The sequence below is a fragment of the Nycticebus coucang genome, unplaced genomic scaffold, assembly GCF_027406575.1.
Source record: "Nycticebus coucang isolate mNycCou1 unplaced genomic scaffold, mNycCou1.pri scaffold_44, whole genome shotgun sequence".
NCBI lineage: Eukaryota > Metazoa > Chordata > Mammalia > Primates > Lorisidae > Nycticebus > Nycticebus coucang.
The window spans coordinates 1,231,599-1,258,238 of NW_026515578.1; the positions used below are offsets into that span (position 1 = coordinate 1,231,599).

General features: G+C 36.3%; 1 protein-coding gene across 1 annotated transcript in view; it reads left to right on the top strand.

Moving 5' to 3' along the window:
• LOC128579311 (ankyrin repeat domain-containing protein 26-like) overlaps positions 1-9,564 on the top strand; it is a 36,521-nt gene extending 26,957 nt beyond the window's left edge. Inside the window, exons 10-11 of the mRNA XM_053581457.1 lie at positions 7,989-8,191; positions 9,498-9,564. Of these exons, the coding sequence (XP_053437432.1) occupies positions 7,989-8,191; positions 9,498-9,564 (270 nt within the window). The remainder of the gene's footprint in view (positions 1-7,988; positions 8,192-9,497) is intronic.
• Positions 9,565-26,640: the final 17,076 nt, after the last annotated feature.

Sequence of the window (26,640 nt, forward strand, 5' to 3'; positions counted from 1 at the left end):
TTAAATCTAAGACATGAAACTATAAAAATACTAGAAGAGAGTGCAGGGAAAACCCTTGAAGAAATTGGGTTTGGCGAGTTTTTCATGAGAAGGATCCCCCAGTCAATTGAAGCTGCTTGAAAAATACACTACTGGGACTTGATCAAACTAAAAAGCTTCTGCACAGCCAAGAACACAGGAAGTAAAGCAAGCAAACAGCCCTCAGAATGGGAAAAGATATTTGCAGGTTATGTCTCTGACAAAGATTTAATAACCAGAATCCACAGAGAACTCAAACGCATTAGCAAGAAAAGAACAAGGAATCCCATCACAGGCTGGGCAAAGGACTTGAAGAGAAACTTCTCTGAAGAAGACAGGCACATGGCCTTCAGACGTATGAAAAAATGCTCATCATCTTTAATCATCAGATAAATGCAAATCAAAACTACTTTGAGATATCATCTAACTCCAGTGAGACTAGCCTACATCACAAAATCCCAAAACCAGAGATGTTGGCGTGGATGTGGAGAAAAGGGAACACTTTTGCACTGCTGGTGGGAATGTAAATTAATACATTCCTTTTGGAAAGAGATACGGAGAACACTTGAAGATCTAAAAATAGATCTGCCATTCAATCCTGTAATCCCTCTACTGGGCATATTTTTGGCCAGAAGACCAAAAATCACATCGTAACAAAGATATTTGTATTAGAGTATTTATTGCAGCCCTATTCATAATTGCTAAGTCATCGAAAAAGCCCAAGTGCCCATTGATCCATGAATGGATTAATAAATTGTGGTATATGTACACCATGGAATATTATGCAGCCTTAAAAAAAGATGGAGACTTTACCTCTTTCATGTTTACATGGATGGAGCTGGAACATATTTTTCTTAGTAAAGTGTCTCAAGAATGGAAGAAAAAGTACCCAATGTACTCACCCTTTGAAACTAATGTAGGACCTTCACATGAAAGCTATAACCCAGTTACAACGTAATAATAGGGAGAAGGGGGAAAGAGGAGGGAGGGAGCAGGGAGGGAGGTGGAGGGTGGGGGATTAATGGCATCTTGCTTTAGTTTTTGTGTCCTTACCTGTGCAGAGACTTTCCAGCTTAATTAAGTCCCATTTGTTTAATTTTGGTATTGTCGTGGATTGCCAACAGAGTCTTCATAAAATCTTTCCCCAGGTCTACATCATCAAGTTTTCCCCTGCACTTTCTTCTAGGACTTTTATCATTTCATGTCTTAGATTTAAACTTTTATCCATCTTGAATTCAATTTTTGCAAGTTGACGAAAAGTGCAGGTCTACTTTCAGTTTTTATGTGAATTATCCAGTTCTGCCAGTACCATTTATTGAATAGTGATTATTTGTTTGGTTTATCAAAGATCAGATAGCAATAAGAAGCTGGTTTCATCTCTACGTTTTCTATTCTGTTCTATATGCCTGTATTTCTATTTTTGTGCCTGTACCATGCTGTTCTGATAACTGTGGACTTACAATATAATGTAAAGTCTGGTAGAGTGATACTTCTGGATTTGTTTTTATTATTAATAATTTCCTTGGCTTTATGGGTTTTTTTATTGTTTCCATACAACATGCAGAACTCTTTCTTCCATTTCTTCAAAGTATGATGTTGGTATTTTAATGGTAATTACATCGAATCCATACATTACTTTGGGTTTTATAAACATTGCAACAATGCAAATCTTCCCAGTCGTGTACATGACATATTCTTCCATATATTCATGTCTCCTGCTATTTCTTTTCTTAGGGTTTCATAATTCTCTTTGTAAAGATCTTTCATGTCCTTGGTTAAGTATATTCCCAGGTATTTCACTTTCTTTGAAGCTGCTCTGAAGGGTATTGTGTCCCTGTTTTCCTCTCATTTTAATTGTTATTTGCATACACAAAGGCTCCTGATTTGAGCACATTGATTTTATACTCCACACCATTACTCTATATCTTGATCACTGCCAGGAGTCGTGTAGTTGAATCAGTTGGGTTCTCTAAGTATAAAATGATAACATTGGCAAAGAGTGAAAGTTTGACCTCCTCAGCCATCATTTGTATCCACTTAATGTCCTTCTCTTTCCTGATTGCATTAGTTAAAACTTCCAGAGCTATGTGGAATACCAGTGGTGATGGTGTACATCCTGTCTAGTTTCAGTTCTAAGTGGAAAACTTTATTCAGTGTGAAATTGGCTGTGAGTTTGTCCCAGAAGGCTTCAACCAATTAAGAAATGTGTCATCTCTGCCTATTTTCTTAAGTGTTCTTGTTAGAAAAAGATGCTGAATATTGCCAAATGCTTTTTCTGCATCTATTGAGAGGATTTTATGGTCTTTATTTTTGGCTTCTATTGATATGGTGAATTATGTTTATGGACTTGTGTAGGTTAAACTAGCTTCATCTTAGCATCACTGGGATGAAGCCGACTTGATTATGACATATAATTTTTTAAATGTATAGATAAAATCTATTTTCTAGGATTTTGTTGAGTATATTTCTGTCGATATTCATTAGTGAAATTGGTCTGTTGTTCTCTTTTTAGTTTGGTCTTTTCTTGGTATTGGTATCAGGGTGATATTTTCTTCATAGAACATGCTAGGGAAGGTTTCTTTCTTCTCAGTGTTTTGGAATTCATTCTGCATGGTAGGTATAAGCTCTTCATTGAAGATTTGATCAAATTCTCGTGAAGCCATGTGGTTTAGGGATTTTCTTTTTGTTGTTGGAAGCTTTTTTATTGTTATTTAAATTTCAGTGCTTGAATTTGTCTGTTCTAGAGCTCTATTTCTCCCTGGTTAAGTCTAGGGACACAGTGTGATTCCAGATATTGGTCCATTTCGTCCACATTGTCAAATTTCTGGGCATAGAGTTGCTTGTAGTAGACAGAGATAATCTCTGTATCTCTGTGGTATCTGTAGTTATTTCCCCTTTTTTTGTTTCTGATTGAGGTTTTAGAGATTTTAATGCTATCTTTCTATTTAATCTGGCCAAAGGTTTATTGATTTTATTTATCTTTTCAAAGAATGAACTTTCCATTTTATTGATTTTCTGAATGATTCTTTTGTTTACAACTTCATTTATTTCTAATTTAATTTAGGTTATTTCTTTTCTTCTGCTAGGTTTGCAATTGGATTACTCTTCCTTCTCCATTTCTTTGAGATGATTCATTAGGCTGTTGATGTGCTCTCTTTCCATATGTCTTATGTTGGTATCTAATGCAAGAAATTTCCTCTTATGACATCTTTTTCAGTATCCCACAGGTTTTGGGAATCTGTGGCTTCATTGTCATGCTGTTCATGAAATCTAATAATTTCCTTCTTTTATCCTCCTTGATTCAACTGTCGTGTAGCATAAAGTTTGTAGTTTCCAGGACTTTGTGTGTGGATGAAGGTTTTTGTTGCAATCGATTTCTATCTTTATTCCCTGGTGGACTGAAAAGATGCAAAGTATTATTTCAAATTTTCAAAAAAAATTGTTGAGGTTTGATTTGTGTCTGTGGGCTGGAGTATGATCCATGGGCTGATAGAAGAACATATTCTCATTGGCTTTGGGGTTGTGTGTTCTATATATGTCTATTAAGCATACTGATCTAGGGTAGCATTCAAGTTCCTTGTTTCTATGTGTAGTTTCTGTTTAGTGGCTCTGTCCAGTTCTCTTGGAGGAATGTTAAAGTCCCTAGCTACTGTGGTGTTGTAGGATATTATATTGTTCAGACAATTAGTGTTTGCTTCATAAATCTGGGACCATATAAGTTGGGTATTATATACTTTTAGAATTGAAATGTCCTCTTGTTCTATTTTTCTCTTGACCAGTATATGGTGACCCTCTTTGTTATTACTTACTTTTTTGCTTTAAATACAATTGTCTCTGAAAATAAACTTGCAACCCCTCCTTTTCTGATTTCCTTTTGTTTTTTAATATTTTAAATATATTTTCCTTCATTAAATCATAACTGTGTACCTTAATGCATTTATGGGGTATAATGTGGTGATTGTACATGTTGAAGGATAAAACAAGACTAAGGATGAAGGACTGGAAAACAATAATTCAGGCAAATGGTAATCATCTCCTCGCTTACTTAACTGCTGGTTCACCCTGAGTCTTCTTTTGTCCTTCAACATTAGGTGTGTTTCTAGAGACAGCATATAGATGGATTGTGCTTTTTTATCCAGTCACCCAGTCTGTGCCTTGTCAGTGGGGATTCCAAGCCATTCATTGAGAGAATTGTTAAGTATTGTGGAGTTCTATTCACCTTATTTTGTGAAGGTCCATTGCTTAATTTTATTTTTTGCACCAATTTGGAAGCTATGTTTTGTTCTTCAGTTTCTGGGTGTCTACTTTTCTTGGAGGTCCATTGTGATGGTCAGTATGGAGAATGGGTCTGAGTATTTCTGCAGAGCTGGACGTGTAGTGGCAGATTTCATCAAGGTTTGCATGTCAATAAAAGATTTGATTTCTCTGTCAAATTTAAAACCTAGTATACAGAATCCTGGGCTGAAAATTGTTGTATTCAAGAAAGTTAAATGTCAATGACCACCTTCTTCGGGATTACAAAGTTTCAGCTGAAAGGTCCACTGTCACCCTAATGGATTGGCTCTTATAATTAAATTGGTGCTTACTCTTGGTTGCGTGCAGAATTTTCCCTTATATTTTGACCTTGGACAGGTTCATTACAATGTGTCTGTTGAGATGAACCAGAGTTTGATATGCATCTAAGAGGACTGTGTCAGAATCTTGGTGATGCTTGGGAAATTTTCATTTACAATATGCTCTAGAAGGGCTTCTATACCTTTGGGTTATTTTCCTTTCCCCTCAGGGATCACTTTAATTTGTGTATTTGTATGCTTCATGAATTTCCATAATTCTCTAAGCTCTGCTTTTACTCTTTTCTGCCTCTTTAAATGCCTGAGTTAGCTCAAGAGACACATCCCCTAGCTCTGAGATTCTTCTTTCTCCATGATCTAATCTGTTATTTGTACTTTCTACTGCATCTTCAACTTCCCTGGGTGACTCCTTTATTTCTTTAAGGTCTAGTACCTCTTTCCTATCTTTTATTCACTTCTTAAGTCAATTTTTGGATTTCCCTTCAGTGATTATCCACTTTCCCTTCAATTCCCTTCATCATTTTTGCCATCCATACTCTAAATTCCCTTGATGTTACTTCCATAATTTCCTTCTAGGTAGGATCCTCTATGGTAGCTGCCTCATGGTCCCTTGAGTTTAGGGGTGATCTTTTGGTTTTTCGTGTTGCCAGATTTTTTTTCTTGTTGGTTTTTCCTCATATGTGCTTTCTTCTTTATCCAAATCCTTCCCCTACTTTTTCCTCTCACGTCCTTCTTCTTATTTTTCTTTCTTTTTTTTTTTTTCTTTTTTTTTATTTTTTTTGTAGAGACAGAGTCTCACTGTACTGCCCTCGGGTAGAGTGCCGTGGTGTCACACGGCTCACAGCAACCTCTAACTCTCGGGCTTACGCGATTCTCTTGCCTCAGCCTCCCGAGCAGCTGGGACTACAGGCGCCCGCCACAACGCCCGGCTATTTTTCTGTTGCAGTTTGGCCGGGGCTGGGTCCGAACCCGCCACCCTCGGCATATGGGGCTGGCGCCCTACTCACTGTACCACAGGCGCCGCCCCCTTCTTCTTAAATGTTCTTGTCTCTGTGCTTGAATGTTGTAGTGGCCTTTTGGTACAGGGACAAAAGGAAGAAAAGAGAAATGAATGAGAAGTGAGAAAAGAAACAGAAAATAAGGGTGAAAGAAAAAGAAAAGAAAGGACAGGAAGAGAAATACGGGTGTAATAGTGGTGTTCAACAGGGTGCATTGACCCATACATGCAATTTCAGGACTCTGAGGGGCCAAGGAAGTTGGGTTCTCCACAGTCAAGAGCTCCTTATCAGCCTGACCAAAAGCAAGACCTTGCCTCCACCATATACAAAAGGAAAACATCTTTGTGTCACTGGGGGGACCTACTAATACTGTCCTTTGGAAGTCTAAAGTGAGAAGGACACCCAAGCCCAGGTTTTAAGGCCTCCTTGAGCCATGCCAATGCCATGGACCCCCAGCCTAGGCCCCAGAGCAAGGCTCTGTCCCATAAATAAAATACAGAATGAAAGAGAACAAAACAGATGAGAATAAAATTAAGAAAATAAATAAAATTATAAACTTTGGGGGAAAAAGTAGGGATAGAGGGATACCTTAGTTTTCATTTGAAAAATTTATGAAGGAAAGATGAGAAAAATCTAGAAAAAGGAAGGAAAGAAAAAATAGAAAAGTAAGTTTAAAAAGCAAAGAAATGCTAACACAAAATGGAATCCTTATTATACAAGAAATTAAAAATGAAAAAATAAAACACAAGGAAAGAAAAACTTAAAAAAATTAGAAGGAAAAAATTTTAAATATACATACAGATAGCAATATATTACCTGGACTTCAGGTGGCACTCTGGGGGTTGGAGATGCAAAACAAACATGCTGATTCTGCTATATAAGATGGATGTGGGAAGCCACTGTCTAGTTGCTGAGGAAACCCGCTTCCTTCTTTCTGACTTATTATCCCTCAGTCAGGGCATGGTGGTTTCATTAACATTCAGGCATAGCAGGGTGGGGGCCTGAAGCTTTTACCAGACTTTTTAGGATACACACCTCAACTTTCCAAACAGTGCCCCTTGGCCACAAAGTGGCTTTTCTGGGATGTGAGAACCATCCACCTCACCCCAAGGATGGCTACCCAGCTCATCAGGTGCACCACAGCCAGTCACGTGCTGGGACCCTGCAGGCTGTTTCTTCCCAGTGGCCCTCCCACAATGACAGCCCTCTGATGGCAGCCAACCTAATCAAAGTTACACCCTGCCTGGTAGTTCAATCCCTGCCACTGGGCACCATTCAAGTTCACTCTCTCACGCAGGCTCTCCCAAGGCAGCTGTGGTGAGCACCCAAGTCCAAAAAATCTGCAGGACAGTACTTCCCTGTCTTTACCCCTCTGCCAGAGGGTCGGCCAGCCTCTGCAAGCAGGCACCTGCTTTCCATGCTGGTCCTACACTGCTCCTGACCTCCTTGTCAATGTGTAGGTGATTATATACTGATTTCATACTAGTATTGAATACACTGGATACTTTTTTCCCCATTTTTGAGATACTTTACTAAGAAGAATAACCTAATTTACATAATGCAATGAGACATTTCTAAACTATTAAGAAAAGCGTACGAATGCCTTACCACATCAAATAAGTAAGCGAGGAGATGGTTCTGTTAATCATTTAAATGTAAGCATTCCACGTTGTCTATCAAATCACATTTTACTTCATAAATGCATTAGTGTACACAGTTACTATTTGATAAATAAAACAAAAAGAAAATCATTTGATTATTAAGAGAAGTTAACATAGATCCACAGGAAAGAAAAAGCTGTGATTTAGAAATTAGACCACACTCTTGAACTGTTCTTAAGATACACTATTTAACATTTTTAAAATTTAAATTGATTCTAATATTCTTTGAATGATCATATTACATGAGTTCTAACACAATGATTCCTTTTGTATAATTATATTTAATATTGAATTATATTAACAGCTTACTTTTTTTGTTGTTTTTATTTTTGAGACAGAGTCTCACTCAATAGAGTAACCTTGTGTCACAGCTCACAGCAACCTCAGACTCTTGGGCTTAAGCAATTCTCTTGCTTTAGCTTCCCAAGTAGCTGGGACTACAGGCACCCACCACAATGCCCAGCTATTTTTTTTGTGTGTGTGTTATAATTGTCCTTGTTTGGCAGGCCTGGGCTGGGTTCAAACTCACCAGCCCCAATGTATGTGGCCAGCACCCTAGCTGCTGAGCTATAGGTGCTTTGCCAACTTAGTTGATCTTGATGATGAACATTTGCAATGTATGCTTTCTCCCCATGTTTAAACTTACTCAGGGCATCACTGACTCAACACATTAAAAAATAAATATACAATAACTATTCATATTATAATTCTTTAAAATGTATCCTTTCAATTTGTTTTAGACTGGAGCATCATCTCAAGGAAAATTAGAGCATATTGTTTCAGCAGGAGCTCAGATGAAATCCTGTATTGCATATCTGGAATCTGAAATCTCTGTAACAGAAACTTCTCGAGAAGAAATCAATGAAACCACATTTCGGAAATACAAGCAACTCTATCTAAAAGAATTGAAAATTAGAAAATTGTCATACAAAAAACTAAGAGAGTAGGTCAAAACACAAAATCATAGAAAATAAATTAAGTTCATTAATTTTCCTCAATGCATAATTTTTTTAGGGAGGGAAGCTCATGAAATTATTTGGAAATAAAAACAGGTCTTAGTGAACTTAATTTTGAAATATTCATTCAGAGCAGTTTGTTTTTCTCCCTTTTTATGATTTTATATGAAATTTTTTCATATGAATTATTATGTAGTGAACCTGATCTTTTATTCCTTCAGCTAGATATTTTTGTAGCTTTATAATTTAGACAGTGATATTGTTATAAATTTCTTGCCACCATTCCACTAGGTAAAAATATTAATGAGTTTCATTAATCTAATGAAGATTACAACTTAAACCCAAATAGTCAAGTACTACAACTATTCTTTCAGCATCTTCTGGCACCTGGAAAATTAACTTTTCTTGGCTGTGATCTTTGGTCTTGGCACTAGTGGGCACCTTGAGAAAAAATTTCTGGTATAGTTTTTCCACTCAACACAAAGGCATATTTGCAAAACTTGCATACTTGATTAACACAGAGATAAAGGAATGGATAATTCACGAAGTTCTTAAAAATAATGCCATGGTCAGCCTGAGGTATGGAAGACACACAAAAAGGTTAGGCCCCACCACTCATGCCTTGGTAACAGTGTTAGCAGCTAATTTCCACCGGTGCTTGCTGAAGTTCTTCTTGATCACCAACTCAGCCATCTCATTCTCACCTAGAAGTTGTTGCTCTGAATTATCTCTCAGTGTCCAATACTTAACTTTCCCCATATAGTAGGTGAAATGTAAAAGGGTGGCAAAAGCAAGTGCTTGAAGAAGTCTTTGAGGAACTTTTTTTTTTTTTTTTTTTTAATCTTTGTACTGGCTTAAGAGAATAAGTTTTTCTCTAACTTTTTTGTTGTGGAATGTTTAGTATAGTCAAGCAAATTGATATATTCCCTATTGCACATAGTTGCTTTCCAAACATAAGTATTTCTAATGATACCCTCAAGTGTTTATTATAAAGAGAGCCATTACAGAAGGCAGCGAGCGTACCCTGTTGATCTTTGCATCATTGACAGCCATACCTCTCCCCTCTGCACTTGAACTATTTTCTTATTAGAAACTATTTTCTTATTTAGAATGCTTTTATAACTGGAGTTGCACAGAGTAGGCCTGCCCTGACACATTTTCAGTTACAAAACACTGTTTAAATGGACATTTTATTTACACTTATGCCAACTTCTTAATATTAAATTGCAAGCCACTTAGGAATGCTTTAGGAAAAATGAAATACTAACCACTCATCTTTTGCAATCTTCATAGAATTCATCAGAATCTAACAGAAGACACTGCTGATTTGCTTGATGAAAAACAGAGTAACAGATCTTGATGTATCACTCTTGCCATAAGGTCAGTTCTAGATTCACTTGTATTGAAAATATTTAAAAAGTGTAGTTTTCAACAGAAAGTTTATTTGAAGGGAACCTTGGTGATCTTCTGCCTCAAGCCCAGAGATTTCAGATAACAGCCTAGTGAACTACCTAACCAAAGTTAGTTATGTTATCTTTTTTTCTTTTGAGTTTCAAATTTCTGACGTAACTTTTCTTTTTAATTTGTTGAAATGCTGAGTTGTTTAATTGACTTAACATGTTAAGCAAAGATCATAATTATCTACCTTAATTAAGAAAAGAAACAGAAATTTTATTTTAAGTCCCTGGTGCTCTCATTTTCAACAGATACCCATTTGTTACCTTGATGGGATAAATATAACTAAACTGATGCATTTTACATTTTTTATTTTTTAATTTTTTATTAAATCATAAAGAGATAGATCTTAACCTGTATGATGTAAGCATTCCAAATTGTGTATGAAATCAGCGCACTGTACCCCATAAATGCATTACTGTATGCATTTTACATTTTCTAAAAAGCTACATTTAAGTTACATTTAGGGCATTGAACATTATTGCCTAATAATCGAATGAATACCCATAGGTGCTCTGAGTTACTTTGTAATTGATTTCACTGTGACTGTGTTTCATAACACTTCAAGGTTTCCTGCACCATCTAAAGTGTTCCACCCCTAATCACAAGGCAATGATTGCCATCCAAAACTTTAACCACATAGGATGTTTACTACCTATAGGAATCCAACATAGACACTTTTTATGAATTAAATAAGCCTGTAATACAAAGAAATATTAATTTCTGTTTCTAATTAATTTCTTTTTTTTTTTACTTTATTACATAACCATATGTCCTTAATTACCATTGAACTTATGGCGGTTTTGTATCAAGTTTCATAAAATGTATAGCTTTCTGGGCAATTGTATTATACTTTTTAAATAGTGAAATCAAGCAACTAATTGAGCTTTTAAAATGAAGTTTACTCATGCCTCTCTATTTGACCATTGCTTGAATGATCGAAGACCAAGATGGCAAAAGTATCAAAGATATGTAAATAGTAATGACAACCAAAGAGAATCAATTAATTCCTCCTACTCAGAATTTCTTGTAAAGGAACACATGGTTCCCATTTCTCTTGGAGATGTAACAAGAACCTGGTATTATAGCCATTTTATTTTATTCATAGTAAGAATTCATTTCTGCAAATCTCAAAATGGATCTGATGATGACAAGCTGTGTCAATTGTAGAGGCCATAAAGAAAAAGTTACTTCAACTGTGTTGTCTGATTTAAATTGCTTATCTAACGTTTGGCCATTTTTACTCTGGGGGACATTACAAAGGCCATTCACAGGAACACATTCCTGTGGGAGTCTGAGGCAGGATGAGCTCTAGAGCCCAAGCAGTTCAAGCTGTGGCGTGCGGTGATCATCCCTGTGTATAGCCACTGCACTCCAACCTGAGCAATATAGCATGGCCCTGTCTCAAAAAGAATTTACAAAAAAACATAAAACATTTGTTTGAACAAAAACAAATAGCAACTAATTTTCATGATGATTGTAATACTTAAATGGCAAAATACTAGCTTACAAATTTGTCTTCATTATTTGGCTTACTTAGTGTTTGTTTTTTTAGAAAAAAAAACATGAGATGATCAGGGTCTACGTACTTCCGAGTCATGAAATTGAACTACTGGATATAAAAAGAAAATGAGTGTTAAATACTCTGCAAATATAAAATGTCCTCATTGGCTCTTACCAGGAAAGTCAGATAATGTATCATTTTATAGAATAATGATGAAAGAATGTATAAGTACAGATGCAGTGAAAGGGAAGATTTTGGAGGAAATATTCTCCCATAATTTTTCGGAAGGAAAGGAATGTTTATTTTAAATGTGTATATTCCTTGCATTTTCTCTGAGTTATATTTAAAAATCTGTGTGGTTTTATCAATGTGCAGAAAGTAGCTGAAAAAGAACTCCACGTTCAAGAAGGTGACCTAAAGCCCATTCCCAGGCTGAAGCTAATTTCCTTTTTGACTTTAGACAAACTACAATCTCTCTGACCCAGTGTTGCCTCTAATATGAATTCAGGGGGTTGATTACATTAATGAGTTTTATGGGTTTTTGGAATTTTTGTACAAATATAAATTTTCTTTAAAAAATGCATGAAACCATATTATACAAAACAGAAACACAGTCGTCTGGCTAAAGGAGGCATGGTGCCTCTCTAGGTGTGACTTCCTTGACTCTTAATCCTACAGTGTTCTCTCTAGACACTTAGATTTCCCTGGGACATAGATTGTAAGTTACCAGTTATGAGAGAATCTTCTTAATTAGCTAAAATTTGCTGATACATTTGTGTTCTGTATATAATATTACAATATTCCTATATTTAAGAATGAAAAATTAGAAACAAAGTTGCAAATGTGCTCCTCATATTAATATTGGACTTCAAGCTACCCCTGCCACCTGAAACCTAATCTCCACCTGCAAATAAACAGAAAGAACATGGAGTAGGGGCAGTGCTTTTCCTACAAATCATTGGTGCATTGTACTCCATAGGGAGCTAAGATAGCTTTTGACTTAGTATTATGTATGAAAATATTAGCAGTTCATTAAGCTTTTTTATTTCCTCTGGCAGTCATCAGTTTTTCCTAAGATATTGCTCTACACACTTCACAAACCATTGGTGGTACCTTGTCAGTGATCAATGTCACCGAGATATTTTTCTCCCCCTTTAATTTTGTCATCTGTACCAGGCACTGTATTAAATAATTCACTTGGGGACAATGATTCTGCATTTCTATTAAGAGAAGTATGAGGAAAAATACATGACTTAATAGGAACATAAAAATAAAGTGAGAGAGAGCAGCGCCTGTGGCTCAGTGAGTAAGGCGCCAGCCCCATATAACGAGGGTAGCGGGTTCAAACCCAGCCCCGGCCAAACAGCAACCAAAAAATAGCCGGGTGTTGTGGCGGGCGCCTGTAGTCCAGTTGCTCGGGAGGCTGAGGCAAGAGAATCGCTTAAGCCCAAGAGCTAGAGGTTGCTGTGAGTCCTGTGATGTCATGGCACTCTACTGAGGGCGGTACAGTGAGACTCTGTCTCTACAAAAAAATAAATAAATAAATAAAGTGAGAGAGACTTTTTAAAAGTCCTTTAATATTTGACAATTTTCACTTGTGAATACAGACAAAATAACTGCAGCCTCCCATCATCTAGTGCAAGAGTGGAGTCATCATAGATCAAGATCTTATTCCATAACGTACATATACCACAATTTGTTAATCTGTTTCTGGGTTAATGGGCCATTTGGGTTGCTTCCATGACTTGGCAATTATGAATTGGACTGACAATTTATAATTGAGGTGATGGTTATGTTAATCAGTATGATGTAAGCATTCCATATTTTATATCAAATTAGCACACTGTGCCCCATAAATGTACATAGTTATGATTTAATAAAAAAATACATAAAATATGAAAAAATCAAGATCTTTCTTGAAGCTTTTAGGTGCCCTCCCAGAGATGCTGCTTCCCTTTGGCCTGGGTCTGTCTCTTTCCCTGTGAGCTCTCACATCTGACCTGGTGTCTCTTTCCCAAGGACAGTTGCCCTTGCCATCACTTATGTGGGAAAGTATTCAACAGCCAATGAGAGGCTGGAAGAGAACTGATTCCAGGGTTGGAATAAGAGCAACTACTTCGACCACGTGCTAAGAGTTAGGAGGAAAGATGACCTCTCCTTAAATATGTTATATAAAAAGTATTCTCCATCTAGAGAAAACACTCCTTTAGCACAGAAGTAAGCAATCTGTTGAGAAGAGTATTTCATTTTTATATGAGTAAAATGTATATAAAACAGTTTGTGAATCAGGCATAAAGGAGTTAAAAAAAATCCACACATATGTAGCGAATATTTAAAAGAAGAGCTCTCTGGGGAAAGCTAATAAGATTACACTAGTAGTTCCTTAATTCAAGTCATGTAAGGATGTACATTTTACATAGTCTTTATTGATGGTAATGTGAGTATTCATTCTGTAAAAGCTTCTCTTTATATTTGGTATTAAAGTTTTACTTTTATAAGACCTAGTTAGTATGGTTTCATTATGTATTTTATAATCCTGTCAATAATATTATCACAGAAATGTTATGGAAAACAATCTATGAAAATATTAGGAAACCATTTTAACTTATCTCGTGTGGGCAAAGTGGCCTGTGATTCCAACACTTTTGGAAGCCAAGGTGGGTTGATCACTTGAGGCCAGGAGTTTGAGTCTAGTTTGCACAAGATAGTGAGACCCCCAATCTCTACAAAATGTTTTATAACATTTCAAAAAAATTGACTTTATGTCTATAATTTATAAATCCCTTGGATATTATATTATCAACACAAAACATTAACTATATTCAATAGAGTATTTGAGATCCTATTTTTGGCACTTAGTAAGAGAACACATTTTATACAAGAGTTAAATAAGAATACTCAAGATGGAGACACTTGCAATATAGTTTGTTTCACACATTTAATAATTTACCTAACAACTGTAATTAATCTAATATTAAAAAATGGTAGTTATTTCTGAAAAAAACAAAGTTATGATTAACAAGTTATTTATACTTTTGCGTCTAATCCTGTTACACAAAGTCTTGAATCAAAGAAACTAAGTTTGAAAATGAGCTTTAACCTGTATTTATTCTTTTCTTCAAGTAAATTTTCTGAAGTTTTTGTATCTGTATGAATAAGGAAAGGTTAATAATACCACAGATGGCATAATATTTACACTTAATCTTTTGTCAGTAGAATTTGGATAGGACATTACGACAATGCCACTTCATGTATATGTTTAAGATTCTGAGATGAAAAGTTATTAGCTTTGAACATACTTAAAATTCTAATTTTCTAAAACTGGAGAGTGCAAAGATCATTTTTAAGAGAAAATCAACTAAAGTGAAAAAACTGATTCAACTTTTATAAATAACAGAGTTTTGCTGAGAATTAACAAAAAAATACATAGATTACAAAATATGACTTGAGTTGTTTGACCTTTATATTAATAAATAGAAAAATCAGGGCTCTGAAATGATGTATATTCAATAGTAAACCTATGGTAATTGTATTTTATCAGATTATTATAAATAGCATTACATTTTGATGTTCTCTAGTACGTAAACTTAAAATAAGCTGGAATTTATTTTCATTCATGTGATTATTCTTTTATTTAAAAATGCTCGTCAGATCTAGTTTCTAAATTTTTTGTTTAAAGGACGCATTTTGTAAGAAATATGTCATTCCCATGATAATATCTCTTGTTTAAATTAAACATTATAAATAATATTTGTCTTATTTCAGATCTAGGATATGTTGCCAACATTTATGAATTAAGTTAAGATTAATTATTGATTTCTGAAATGAACTTGATAGAGCAAGTGGCACCACTCTTTATTGTGTGGTCAAAGGATACTACATTACATTTTTTTTTTTCTCACACACATCTACTGAAAACTGTGAACACATAGACACTCATCATGAAGAGTGTACACATGCTTCGTTTAATGCATCATGTTTCACAGCTTTAAACATCTTGGGAGGGAAGGCTATGCATCTTCTTCTCTGGCTTTACACTTCCTTCACTTCTGCCATTTCTGAGGGATTCTCAGCACACTGAAGCTATTCCTGGAAAGCAAAGGACTCACCAACTTCTCAGGTTTACCTAGTGATTTAAGGCCAAAGTCCCCAGACACATGTAGTAACACTTAGTCAAGCCATTATAGCTCATTAGCAGTCACTTGACAGGTGACATTTTCAATGTCTGGTCATTCACTTGTCATTAGTTTTCTTTTGCCCTTAGGAAAAGTACCAAATTCCTTAGCATGGGAATAAAAATACTTAAATCAATTTGGTTTATGTGAAGTTATTCAGCTTTATCTCTTAGGACTTACTGTGCTCTGCCCCTGTCTTCTAGCAACTGGCTCAACTAAACCACTTAGGATTCCTCATGTTCTTTCCCCACCCCCATCAGCTGTATGCTTTAGCTTCTTCCTCACCATTGTCCTTCAGGCAACCTACATATTGTCTCCACCAAAAAGCCTATAATGCTGACACAAAACTAGGATGGCTTCTGTGTGCATGTTTCAGTACTGTCCTGATTTGTGCCTGTCATGGTGTCTGTGACTCTGGAAATGGCCTGTCTCATTTTTCAGGTTATTGTAGACATTTGTTGAGGGATGGACTATATTATATCTTGTAATTTCAATGCTTGCCACAGTACCTTAGCATAGGACTGTAGAATAGATGAATGAAGAATGAGAAAAGGAGAAACTGATAATTTAACCACAGTGATAATTAATTTATAATTAATATGTAGCATTAGGCATATTATTCTTGATAATTTTTCATTATTAACATAACTGTGCAGATATAGTTTTAATCCTCTGTAATATTGGATAACTTCTTAATTCTTCTTTACTGACTTATACTCAGTTAATTATGAAATCTTTTAGTCAAAAATTCTTTTTTATTTCCTAGCTGCTTCTGAATATGCATCTGGATTCGACATATCTTCTCCTTTAATCATATGATGTGTTAAATGTAAACCAAGTTCTAGTTGGAAAAGCACATGAGAATACATACAAATTTTACAGAAAAAAGTTCCATAATCAGAAAGATAATAAAATGTTCTTACTGGGCTGTTTAAATGGTGTACTGTTTTTCATTTAACGTATCACATGGGAGAATCTTTGCGAAAAGAAAATAATTTATACCATATCTTTATAATAAAAATTTATTTATGTTTTAAATAATGTTTCTTGGCCTATTAACTATTCAGTGAATTTTGCAGTTGAAGCCAGTATTGCTGCGTTTCCATATACAAACTGCCCTCATGCCGGCTGCTTAGCAACCAAACCACCAAGTTGTCATTGATATTTCAGTGGAGTTGAGAGTTAGGTTATTTGTATTTTATAGCTAGTATAATATGTAGTAATAGATTCAAATTTATTTTTTAAAATTCTTTATTAAATCATAACTGTGTACATTAATGCATTTACAGGGTACAATGTGCTGATTTGATATACAATTTGGAATGCTTACATCTAACTGATTAACATAACCGTCTCCTTGCTTACTTATCTGTTGTGGCAAAAACATTCATACTCTATTCTTAATAGTATAGAAATGTATCATTGCTTTGTGCACATTAGGTTGGATCCCCCAAAAACCCTTCTTCCTCCCAGCCTCCTCACCCCTCCCCTCACTTTCCTCTTCCCTCCTTCTTTCTGGACTATAGTTATGTTTTACCAATCCTATATGTTGGAGCCCAAGATGCTGTGTCTTCGTCCCAACCTAGGGCCATAGGAGCCGAGACCCTAGGTCTCCAGCCAGCCCACTTAAGTGTCTGGATGTGGGTTGCTGTGCCAGTTTACTCAGGGTAAGTCTTGTTCAGGTCTTGAGTGCCAAAGCACCTTAGAAGTCACAGTCAATATTAGCAGAAGTGAGCATCTCAGCAGCAGTCTTAGTAGGAGAGCACCGATCAGCCATCCTCTGAGCAAGAATAGGAGCCAAAGGACGAGCCCTTGCTAATTTCTCCTGAAGCTATTTATAGAAGTAATCCTATGGTCGCCTATGCACATCTAACCAATGATGTGCATTCTTTCATGCTCTCGTGCATCTCACTAATGAGACCCAATGATGTTAAATCCTTCCCCAATCTCTTATTGCCAAAGTATTTCTCACAGGTGCCTTCTATACCTATGAATGTGTAGGTTATTATATACTGATTTCATAGTAATATTGAATACATTGGATACCTTTTTTCCATTCTTGAGATACTTTACTAAGATGAGTATGTTCCAGCTCCATCAGGTAAACATAAAACATGTGATGCCACCATCTTTTTATGGCTGCATGGTATTCCATGGCCAAATGTTTATTGCAGCCCAATTCATAATTGCCAAGTCAAGGGAGTAATCAAGTGCCCATGATAGATTCAAATTTAAACAGACATTATTTTGGTTTACCAGTACTGTGGCCATTGTCGATGTTTTGATTTATTACAATCATTACAGTATCATCAAAGAAATATTTTTTTTTAATTTATGCACTGACTTATATAGCTCTTCCTACTGGAAGAGCTGGAAAAGACTGTTAGTAGGATTATTACCTCATTTCACAATTTATGTTTATGAATAGATTTTTGATATCTGAAGTCCTTTATGAAACAGTGTTAATTATGAGATATATAGCATGAAGGAAGAAATAATAATGTATCATGAGCAGGGTTTGGATGATAACCCTTTGACTCCAAGGTTCCAAATGGAGAAAATAATTCCAGTGATATCAGTTGAGAAACTATGACTGGTATGTATCCATTTTCTTATTAATCCTTATAATAACCTGGTCAGTTATGAATTAGATATCCATTTAACATTTTATGTCAATAATATTCAGAAGGTGTATATAACAAAGTTTCATGTTAGACAGTAACAGACCTAGAATATAAACTTAGCTCTATCATCCCAAAATTTCAGATCCACACTCACATATTTTAGGGAACAGATACTGAGTAGAAGTATGACCTGAATGTGTCTGTTCTGAAATGAACCATCAGAGACCCTGTCTCATCAATACATCCTCACATGGTCACTCCTGATGCCCATGTGCCCCCACCAGAGTAGTGTCTCCACCACTCTCACATTACCCCCAGCTCTGCTCAGGTTCACATGCATCTGACATACACGTAGAAGAACAAAATTATCATGCCTCTCCAATTTTCACCATTTCCAGTGATCAGGATTCCAGTCCCAACTGACTCCAAATGTCACCCTTCCCATGGCTGTGTCACAGAACATCATTAGAATGTCAGCCAGTTTTAGTTATAGCATCACAAGTCACCCAATGACCTTTAAACTTATTTGGTGTCCTAACATGTCTTGTTATCTTCATAAAAATTTCAGATGTTGCCCCAAGACTTTTGAATCTTGTAAATTCACATTCCCCATGAATTTTTTCAAGTGGATTCACCTCTTACTACCCTGGTGATTTAAAGAAATGCTTCAAGTTACTGTCACAAAATCAACAAATATCACTGGAGTAAATCCCACGAGGGACAAATCTCTTTAAGTTGAAAGCTTGTCTCTTTGATTTTGTCCAACTATATTCCCCTCTTTCCTGCTCTGTAGGAAAATATTACTGATTATGTCATCTTTCCTAGCCCCTCACTGCTACTTTCCCATCCAATCCCTTTAACTTGATGTCTTTATTTTTAAAATGAAACCTCCCTGCAGTGCATCTTACAAGGGTATATGTGAAACTTAGTAAATGTGGAATGTAAATGTCTTAGCACAATAACTAAGAAAATGCCAGGAAGGCTATGTTAACCAGTGTGAAGAAAAAATGTCAAATGGTCTATGAAACTAGTGTATGGTGCCCCATGATCACATTAATGTACACAGCTATGATTTAATAAAAAATAAAAATAAAAATAAAATAAAATAAAACCTCCCCTAAGATGGCTTTCCTGTAGTTCCTGCCCTGTGTCTTTTTGTTGTTGTTGTTTGTTTGTTTGTTTCCTTTTCAAAATGAATGCAAATGAACAATACACATTTAGTTACATTCCCCTCACTCCCCCACACCTTGGAGTTACTAAGATCTCCAGGATAGCATCTGGCAGGAGGCTGAGCCAGAGCTGACTGCTGGTGGCTGTGTGGTGTATCTGACTGTCACCCAGGGAGATGCTGTGGGTGATGGTGACCCCCTAGTCAGCTCCTGCACAGTGCCCTGCCTGGAGCTGTGCAAGCACGATGACCTGCAGCTGGTCCAGGAGGCATGACAGTGATGGCCCTGTCTGCCGGTATTTCTCCTTCTTCCTTCTTTCTTCTTCTTCCCCCTTTTTTTTTTTTCATTCCTGCTGCTTCTGCACATGTTACCCTTTGCTCTGCAGATCACAGACAGATTTGAGTCTGTACTGATATCCAACCCAGAATGAATTAAAATAAGACTGTGAGGGCTCAGAAAGAGCATTAGGGCTGAAGAGCAGCACCCAGCATCCCTACCTGCCAGCCATGACTGGGCACGAGCATGATGGGCCACGAGGGCCCTAACCCCAACTGCCCATTCACACCTAGGACCAGCTACACATATGGCCACTTCTTCTCACAGGGAAATGTGATGGGACTTCCCAGGTGAGATCAGAGAGGTGGTCTCATCTGTCCTGGCCTGCCCTGGGCCATCCTGTGTTATCTTGGGCCCTATCTGCCAAAATATCTGAGATGTCAGGGGTGAGAGCTGAGCCACGACCTTCAGTGTTAGAAAAGACTCCCATCAGGGCTTCCTGAGCCCAGGGCTTTGGGCAGTCAGGAAAGAGCAGTAACATCCCTTGGACGACAACTGCCAAAGGAGCTGGGAGGGAGCTGTCTCTGGAATGTGAGTTTCTGGTTCCCAAGGTTGCAGATTCTGCTGGGGTCTATTGCCTAGGAAGTGACGTCACCTCTAGGGGTCCATATCCTGGGCTTCCTTTTCAGAAAATCCTTCCGAAAAGTTTCTGGGCTGCTGATTGCTCAGCCTCCACCCCTATGATGAGGCATAGCTCCCCCACAGTGCCTGGGACAGGCCTGTGCAAAGCCAGGGTCCAGCTTAAGGAGACAGAGCTTGGTGAGTCAACCCAATTTCTTCTTCTATCCAGTCGTACAGACCTTAGTTGGCCTCTCAGAGCCTTCCCAATCTCCCTTTTAGCACAATGGGAATTTTAATTCTAAAATGTGTTATTTCTTTTTTCAGTTTTAAGATAGGATTTGTTAGATAGAAAGGAATACAGAGTACATTGGATACTTTTTCTTCCATTCTTGAGATGCTTTACTAAGAAGAATATGTTCCAGCTCCATCCATGTAAACATGAAAGAGGTAAAGTCTCCATCTTTCTTTAAAGCTACATAATATTCCATGGTGTACATGTACCACAATTTATTGATCCATTCGTAGATCGATGGGAACTTGGGCTTTTTCCATGACTTAACAATTGTGAATCGGGCTGCAGTAAACATTCTGGAACAAATATCTTTGTTATAATGTGATTTTTGGTCTTCTGGGTATATACCTAGTAGACGAATTATAGGATTGAATGGCAGATCTATTTTTAGATCTCTAAGTGTTCTCCAAACATCTTTCCAAAAGGAATGTATTAATTTGCATTCCTACCAGCAGTGTAGAAGTGTTCCCTTTTCTCCACATCCACGCCAACATCTATGTTAACCAGTGTGATGAAAATGAGTCGAACTGTTTATAAAACCAGTGTATGGTGCCCCATGATCGTATTACTGTACACAGCTATGATCTAATAATAATAATAAAAAAAAGAAGGAATACAGAAGGAATACAAAGCACTGGAGCTTCCAGCAGAGGGGGAGGAACCAAGTCTGCAATGTGTTATTTTTAAACAAAATAATCTTAAAAACAATACAGATTTGAGATTTATTAGTTAATTTTAAATTAAAGTGTCCAGATCTTGTTGAAAGAACAATTATATCTGAATCAAGGTTCATGTTTTTTTAATAATTGCGTTTTGTATTCTCCCTTTCTATCCTCATCTTAGAATGAAATTTCTCATTTAAATCTGAAAATTATCTTAGTAGTCCTCATGTTATTAGAAGAGTATTACTATAGTACTTATTTACTGTATTTTAGATTTTCTGGTGGTCTTAAAGTTTTCTTTTTGCTTTTGCTGGTTTCAAGGGGCAGTTAAACATTGAGCTTTCTAAATAGGTCTAGAAGAGTAAATAAGTAAAGTGATTATGGAACATGAGACACGAAGGCTAACACAATTCTATTTTTGTGTGTTGAATGCCTGGTACATAGTACTAATTCTCTTCCCTTCAAAATATAAATATTATGGTGCTAGAATTTATCTATGTCCACCAAACCTAAATGGGCCTGTTCCATTAATAATTTTAAACTACCTATGAGTGTTTGTAGGGCTCACTCAAATACATGTTTGTTTATATATACTGTATTCTAGCCAGAATAATTTTAGATCTGATCAGGTAGTAGCTATAATAAGAAAAACAGGTGCTTAAAGCATTCTCATTCATTTTAAAATCTAAAATTATTAAATTATGAGATCCACATGGAGTGAAATATCAAATATCATTAGATTATAACTAAAATTCAGATTAATACTGTATTAGTAGAATTTTATAGTAATATAAAAAGCAGATTGTCTTGTATCCATTGCTGACAGTAGACGCTTAAATACTTATATCAGTTTTTCCCTAGTATGTATGTGCATGTTTAAGGAAAAAATATGTAAGTATATATATATGTGTGTGTGTGTGTATATATATATGGAGATACATATATATCTATATCCACACACATACACACTTTTTTTCTTCACTCAGAGCATTTATTGAACACTCTGGCAAAGACGCTGTGGTAGATAATGGAGTTATAGAGACGAATCAAGCACGGGCCTGGCCTTGACAGAACTGAAGTCATTCTCTTCCACTCTGAAATGTTGCCCAGATAAGAGGCAGAATGAAGTGTAGGATAATTCTTCAAATTATCATTTTATATTAAGAGAAAATACTACATTTGGAATTCAACACCTTTGGTTGAGATGTGTTTTTTTTTTTCTTGTTTTGATAGAGATGGAGTTAAGTGAAAGGAGCTTGTTTTTCTGTTGTGTCTTTAAATCTTTTATTTTTAATTTACTCCCATTCAATTATTGTTACATTGACATTCACTTCTGTATTTGATGACTTCACTCAATAATTTTGCTCTTTCAGAACTAGAAATAAACCTTTATTAATGTTTAAAATGTTAGCTATCAAAGTTCTTTATTTAGTCTGTGGATTCCTTTTAATCAAGGCATTGAAAACTGAGATCTGCATAGAAAATTCTTAGTTTTTTCTTTAAAAAGTAAAAGAAATATTATGTATATGTATATATGTATATTTGAAGCCTTTATTTCTCAGCCCGCTTACTGAGAAAGCCAAAGATAAATGAAATCATGGTATAGTCATAGAAACAAATTTTAATACCATTTTACAGTAAAAATATCAATATACCATTTCTACATGTAACATACAAAAAAAAAAAAAACCTCTACAAATGTGAAGTTGATTATAAGTGGCCTTATATAAAAGAGTACTTCCTGTAACTCAACTTATGTAAAGTTTCAAAATAGGCAAAGATAATTTATGGCAATAGAAGTAATGTAAAATGTTTAAAGTTTAGAAAGGAGATAATGACCACATGCAGACATATGAGACAATAGTAAAGGGTTTTCTGAATGTTTTCTTTTAAAAATTCACTGTTTTATATTTATAAATTATGCACACTTGTGTGTGATATACTTAAGTTAAATACATGTTAAATTATCAAGTTACTAGCTCAAAAATCATTTTGAAAGCCATCCATTTTTATTTTTGCCTTGTATCTGGAAACAAAAAAAGAGCTAATGTCCAAATATGTCAACCTCCATCATCTTCTACTCAGAAATTTTGAAAGGCAGATGTGTATGCTGCCATTATTTTGTTTGTAATGTGAAAAGAAATTAAGACCATGTCTATACACATACTCATATGGTCTCGTATGAGAGAGATGAATGTACACAATGACCAGCAAATTGGAATCATACTAAAAGATCATGTTTTTGAGGTTGGAAGGAAATAAATTCCAACCATTGGGAATCTGATAAAAGATGTAAGGCATGAGGGCAGTGCCTGTGGCTCAAAGGAGTAGGGTGCGGCCCCCATGTATGCGAGAGGTGAAGGGTTCAAACCTGGCCCTGGCCAAAAATACAAGGTATGAAGTTTTATTTTTAATAATTGGGAGTCTTCAGAAAGTCTTAATTCACAATCAGTGAAACCATTGGTGTATGTGTAAGAGACTCATAGTTTAACCGCATGGTTATTTCATCTATTTTTTTTCCAACTGACAACACTCATTTTTGAGACTCGACAAATTTAAACCCCGTTAGACCTTCTTTCAGGTTAGGATTTTATTGCACCTAAGTCTGGAATATTGCCTGCCTGAGGGAATAAGGCAAGGAAACCCCACTTCAGGGAGGTCTGCACAATGGGAAGCACAAGGGGAGCAGCCATATAGGTAATTTATAACATCTGGCTAAAGGGACTCGGCAAACACTGTCGGAAACATACTAATTTCAAATGCAAGAAGGAGAGCACTCACTAATCAACTTACAAAGATCTGCATAAAGCTCTTTATCTTCTATTGAGGCTTTTTTCCTTGGATTTATGCTAGAATTGACATTTTGCTCAGGATACTGATTCTGACGGCTTTAGGCCTATCTCACCTATGGTGAGTATAGAACTGAAGAAGTCAGTATGTCTTCTTTTTCAATTTTACTGTATTTTTAACTCTTTCCCACTTATTGTTATTTGTATGTATTCATGGGGTATAAGTACAATTGTGTTACATAGATATAATGCATTGTGGTGAAGTCAGGGCTTTCCATATACATGTCACTGAAGCAATGCACATTGTACCCACTAAGCAACCTCCTATCCTCCACCTTCCTCCCCCTTCCAAAATCCATTGTTCCACACTCTGCTCCTGTGTACATGTATTATTCAGCTCTCACTTAACAAGTGAGAACATACAGGATTTGTCTTTCTGTGTCTGAGTTGTTTCACTTAAGGTAATGGCCTGCATTTCATCTATATGGCTGAAAAATACATGATTTCATTTTTTTTTTTTTACATCTCAATAGTATTCCATTGTTTATATACCCCACATATTCTTTATCCAATCTGCCATTGATGCACACTCTAGTTGATTCCATATTTTTGCTACTATAATGGCAATATGTTGGATAAACATATTAGTGCAGGTGTCCTTTTAATGTATTGGTTTCTTTTTCTTTGGGAAGACACCCAAAAGTGGATTATGGTATATGTATACCAGGGAATATTATGCAGCCATTAAAAAGATGGAGGCTTTACCAGGTTTATGTTTACAGGGATGGATCTGGATCATATTCTTCTCAGTAAAATATCTCAAGAATGGACCAAAAACAAACAAACAAACAAAAAAAAAAAAAACAATGTACTCAATACTATAATGAAATCAATATATAATCACCCACACTTTCATACAAAAGATAAAACACAATTGTGGTCCAGAAAGAAGGAGAGAAGAGGAGGGCGAGGGTAGGGGGTGGGGTGGATAGGTGGCAGGAGGTAATTGGTGGGACCTCACATACTGTGCATATTGCAAGGGTACATGCCAAATAATAGTAAAGTATAAATGTCTAATCACAAAAATTAAATAAGTGAGGTGAACTCTATGTTAACCAGTTTGATGTAAATATTCCAAACGATATATAAAATCAGCACATTGTACCCCATAAATGCAGTAATGTACACAGTTATGATCTAATAAAAAGACAAAGGAACCCCAAAGTGGGATTGCTATATCATACAGTAGTTCTAATTTGGTTCCTTGTGAAATCTCCATACTGTTTTCCATAAAGGTTACAATAATTTTCATTCCCGCCAATGGTGTATAAGAGTTCTTTTTACTCTAAATTTTCCCTGGCATGTTAATCTTTTGTCTTTTTTTATTTATTATTATTTTTTAATTTTTTTTGCAGTTTTTGGCCAGGGCTGGGTTTAAATGGGGGTAACAGTTTTCTGTTGTTGTCAAGTTGTTCGAGTTCCTTGTATATTCTGGATATTTGTTCACTGTCAGATGTATAGTTTGCAAATGTTTTCTTCTATTCTGTAGGTTTTCTGTTAATTAGGTTGATCATTTCTTTTGCTGTGCAGCTTCATCGTTTCATTAAGTCTCACTTTAAAATTTTTGTTTATTGCCTGTGCTTTTGAGGTCTTAATCATGAATTATTTGCCTAGACTAACATCCAGAAAAGTTTTCCCAGGTTTTATTCTCCCATTTTTATAATTTCATGTCTCCCATTCAAGTGTTTAATTCATTTATTTTTGTATATGGTGGGGACATAGGTCTAACTTCATTCTTTTCCATATGAGAATTCAATTTTCCTACACCATGTGTTGAAAGAGTGTCAAATATTCCTTAGTGTTTCTTCTTGTCAATTTTGTCAAAGATCAGTTAGCTGTATGTGGCTTAATTTCTGCGTTCACCATGATGTTTCATTGATCTACATGACTATTTTTATATGCACTGTCCCATAGTGTTTTGGCCACTATATCCTTCTAGTATAATTTGAAGTCAGGCAATGTGATGCCTCAAATTTTTTTCTTTTTGTTGAAGATTGCTTTGTCTTTTCTGTCTTTTTTGGTTCCTTATGAACTTAAGAATTGCTTTTTCTAATTCCATGAACAAGGACATTGATATTTTTATAGGGATTGCTTTGAACATGTAAATTCCTTCAGGCAGTGTGTTCACTTTAACTACTATAGAACCTTTGTAAGTTGACCAGCCAAGTGACTATAGCAAACTGGGCAGCATATAGAGATGGTCAGCATAAGGCACTTGGCCTACTGTACCAGTATGTCCATGTGGTACATGTCCAGTCTATAAAAATTAGGTCAACTTGAGAATTGAAAATGCTGCACTGGCATGGGAAGAAAAACATGCTCCATCCTCAGCTCACACATTCACAGCACAATGGCTTGGAAAAGTAGCAAGCCCCTCAGGACACCCCCACCCCATCCCTGGAGGACACTGAACCCCAGGCCAAGGATCATTGCTGACCTAGTGGAAGATGGCCATTTGCACCCCATCAAAGCTGAAAGGCTGGCCTAGGGGCTGCAGGGCCAAGGGCACTTCAGCACAGCTGCCTCAAACACATCAAGATCCAGGAGAGTAACCGGCCACTATGAGGCCATGAACCTTTGCAACCATCCCACACTGTGACAAGAGCCTCCACTCCCCAGTGAGGACCCCTCCCAGCCTCACTTATTTATAAACCAGCAGCAGGCAGTGTGTGGCTGGCCCTTTGTACAGGCAGCCTCAAGGATGTTACTGGATGCACATTCAAGCACCTGGTAGGCGGTTCCTTCCCAGTGACTTGGCGGCAACCTGGGCCAGGCACACTGACATACTCAGACGTGCTCCAGCTCACAG